This window comes from Oncorhynchus nerka, unplaced genomic scaffold, assembly GCF_034236695.1.
Source record: "Oncorhynchus nerka isolate Pitt River unplaced genomic scaffold, Oner_Uvic_2.0 unplaced_scaffold_9384, whole genome shotgun sequence".
Taxonomy (NCBI): domain Eukaryota; kingdom Metazoa; phylum Chordata; class Actinopteri; order Salmoniformes; family Salmonidae; genus Oncorhynchus; species Oncorhynchus nerka.
The window spans coordinates 478-4,081 of NW_027031938.1; the positions used below are offsets into that span (position 1 = coordinate 478).

A 3,604-nucleotide genomic window follows, 5' to 3' on the forward strand; every position below is an offset into this window, starting at 1 on the left:
TTCAGAACCGTTAGAATAACGTCCCGTAACCGCAGAGCACATCATCTGCTGGATTTTCGGTATTTACCATCGGATTTATCGACCTGAAGTGGCGGATGGAGACCGTGGAAAGGAGGGGGGAGAGAAGGGGTACCTCAAGCCGCATCGTCCTGACACAGCCACCCCCCGCTACTATGACAAAATGTATCGCAATGTTTATTAAATAAACTACAACATGATTACATCTGTCATTCTAGTAAACAACCGTAGGCTATAAATCAAGAAAACGGTTATTGACATTGGTTATCTGGATCTGGGGATGTGGGCAGGTGTTGAAAGCATAGCAAAACGTATAGCCTAGATCTCGGTAAATAGAGAGCATTTGATCAACAACACCTATAATCATATGATTGTGAGATATTTGACTCACCATCAGCTTCGTTGAGGAGAAGATGGAGATGCTGGATCCCGTTCTCGGTAAACGGATGCGAGCGCGCAACCCCGTCCGACCAACGAACAGCCTCTCCAATGGTTAAAGCGAGAGCTCTCTCCTCTCGCGACCACCTTATCTTTCGTCATCCGCCGGGACCACACCCCTCTTCTGCCTCACCAATCAATCTCCTCTCTGTTCATCTGTCAGCTCCTTCCATCCCTCTCAGCCTTCGCTTCCTCCCTCCAAGAAAAAGACAATCACTACGGAATCTTCTACCGTATTCTCTTTGATCTCTAGTATTGGAATCATTCTTCCTATCCGCCATCACACTCCCTCCATCTTTATTATTCTCTTTCATTCTCAGTGGAAATGGAAGGTAACATGGTAAAAGCACATGCTGTATAGTACTCTAGTCACACTGATCGAGGAAGACAGGGCTACACTGTTTCCTTATTAAACACAGGAACCATGAAAAATAGACTCATTGTCGTTATGAATCATGATGGAAAGCCATACACAATGTTACTGCTCGCTGTACTATATTGTTTTCCACAAAAGGTCTGAATACTAAACCCATGTTGGTCACATTTCTTTATTAAAAGCAATAAGATGCCATATTGTCAGCAGCAGGTAGATGTACAGTAGTAATTAGAAAGAGATGATTATACACAGAGGGAGATAGAGAAAACAAAATACAAAGAACATGGTGTGAGAGACAGCAGGATTGTTCCTTTCAGGCAGCTTCCTGCTCTAGTCCATTCACTCTACCAGAGCCCTATGCCGGTAGAGACCAGAGCCCCTATGCCGGTAGAGACCAGAGCCCCTATGCCGGTAGAGACCAGAGCCCCTATGCCGGTAGAGACCAGAGCCCCTATGCCGGTAGAGACCAGAGCCCCTATGCCGGTAGAGACCAGAGCCCCTATGCCGGTAGAGACCAGAGCCCTATGCCGGTAGAGACCAGAGCCCCTATGCCGGTAGAGACCAGAGCCCCTATGCCGGTAGAGACCAGAGCCCTATGCCGGTAGAGACCAGAGCCCTATGCCGGTAGAGACCAGAGCCCCTATGCCGGTAGAGACCAGAGCCCTATGCCGGTAGAGACCAGAGCCCCTATGCCGGTAGAGACCAGAGCCCCTATGCCGGTAGAGACCAGAGCCCTATGCCGGTAGAGACCAGAGCCCCTATGCCGGTAGAGACCAGAGCCCTCTGATAAACAGGGCCCCAGGTTGTCATCCTGATTGATGTGATCATCAACCAATGTCACTCCCTGCCATCATCATAATCATCATCAAATCCACAGGATTCTATAGCAGACAGCTGCTAACAGTGACATGTCATACTCACGTCATCATCAATAAATAAAGAGATTGATACAGAGACAGACATACTTTTTGATGACATGGTATTCCCAGTTTGAGTAATCAGTTATTCTGTACATAATTGAAAATCATATTATGGAGAAGAAGAAGAATGGGCACACAGGGGTCCGTGAAGACCAGGTTTAAGACTGACTGGCCTCAACCAGGTTCACTCAGTCCAAACTAAAGCATTGTTCTATTTAGGTCCCTAGACCTCATCCCAACTCCAGGGCTCCCCAACTCGGTTCCTGGAGAGCTTCCCTCCTGTAGGTTTCCACTCTTATTACAATCAGGTGTGTTAGATTAGGTTTGGAGCGAAAACCTACAGGATGGTAGCTCTCCAGGACCAGGGTTGGAGAGCCCTGCCCTAGCCCTTAACCCCATGGTGTTCACTGAAGGGGTAGGGGCAAGGGACCGAAATGGAAGCAGCCACACCAACTAGCCCTCCTCAGTCCAGCTACAGTGCAACACACACTAAATAAAAACAGTCTTCTCATCATAGTCTTCACTTGTTTCTCTTGTAGATTTTCTTGGCGAAGTTGAGGAAAACTGCGTGTGGAAGGTTTTGGGCGTGACGCGCGATGAGTTTCTGTAAGCGCTGATAGCTGTCGTCTTCGTATTGGTGGTACAGGGTGGGCATCTGTAGGGTGTTGTACAGTGCTTTCACCTTCTCCACACTGTCATGCCGACCATAACATGACTGGAAGAGGACAATAAAAGTGAATTATTTCTCAGAGATATTCTAGTCAGAGCAGTTTACTGTATTGAGCTATGTAGAGAAGTGAATAAATGCATTCATTCCCTCAATCATCCATCCATCATGGCTTAGGTGTGTTTACAGTTCAATGGTCAACTGTGACTGTTCATGGTTGACCTCTCACCTCCAGCTCTGCCCTTTGTACTGGGGTCATGACCCCTAGAGCAGTCACTACCAGCCAGCCGCATTTGTTGTCCTGGATGTCTGTTCCAATCTTCCCTGTCACCGCCGGGTCGCCATAGCAATCCAGGTAGTCATCCTGGCAACAGAGAAACATTGTAAAGCAATGCTGGTATGACACACACACACACACACACACACACACACACACACACACACACACACACACACACGTCTCACCTGTAAAACAATGCTGTTATGACATTGTCCGTGTGTGTGTGTGTGAGAGAGAGTCAGTCTTATAGAATGACTGTGGTCTCACCTGTATCTGGAAGAACTCTCCCATCTCCAGTAAGATATGTTTGGCGTGGTTGTGTTCCTCTTCACTGTCGATGCCCGCCTGGGAATTATTCAGAAAGAGATACACCATTTGTATAAGTTCCAGTTTCTGCACCTTGTATAATGAGACTGACCAGACATTACAACACTAAACACTCACCATGTACATGGCTGCTGCCACAGGGAGGTAGAAGGAGTAGAAGGCAGTCTTGTACTTTACTATGGCCTTATATCTGACACACAGGGAGGGGGGGAAAGAGTAGAAGGCAGTCTTGTACTTTACTATGGCCTTATATCTGACACACAGGGAGGTAGAAGGAGTAGAAGGGAGTCTTGTACTTTACTATGGCCTTATATCTGACACACAGGGAGGTAGAAGGAGTAGAAGGCAGTCTTGTACTTTACTATGGCCTTATATCTGACACACAGGGAGGGGGGGAAAGAGTAGAAGGCAGTCTTGTACTTTACTATGGCCTTATATCTGACACACAGGGAGGTAGAAGGAGTAGAAGGCAGTCTTGTACTTTACTATGGCCTTATATCTGACACACAGGGAGGTAGAAGGAGTAGAAGGCAGTCTTGTACTTTACTATGGCCTTATATCTGACACACAGGGAGGGG

At 47.2% G+C, this 3,604-nt stretch overlaps 1 protein-coding gene across 1 annotated transcript; it reads right to left on the bottom strand.

Annotated features, from left to right (window-relative positions):
* Positions 1–1,999: 1,999 nt before the first annotated feature.
* On the bottom strand, positions 2,000–3,598 carry LOC135565954 (farnesyl pyrophosphate synthase-like). The gene is made up of 4 exons (XM_065013918.1): positions 3,144–3,598; positions 2,967–3,044; positions 2,649–2,783; positions 2,000–2,467 (listed from the first exon to the last, which is right to left on the bottom strand). The coding sequence occupies exons 1-4, from the start codon at positions 3,150–3,152 to the stop codon at positions 2,273–2,275; spliced, it is 417 nt and encodes a 138-aa protein (XP_064869990.1). The 5' UTR covers positions 3,153–3,598; the 3' UTR covers positions 2,000–2,272.
* Positions 3,599–3,604: the final 6 nt, after the last annotated feature.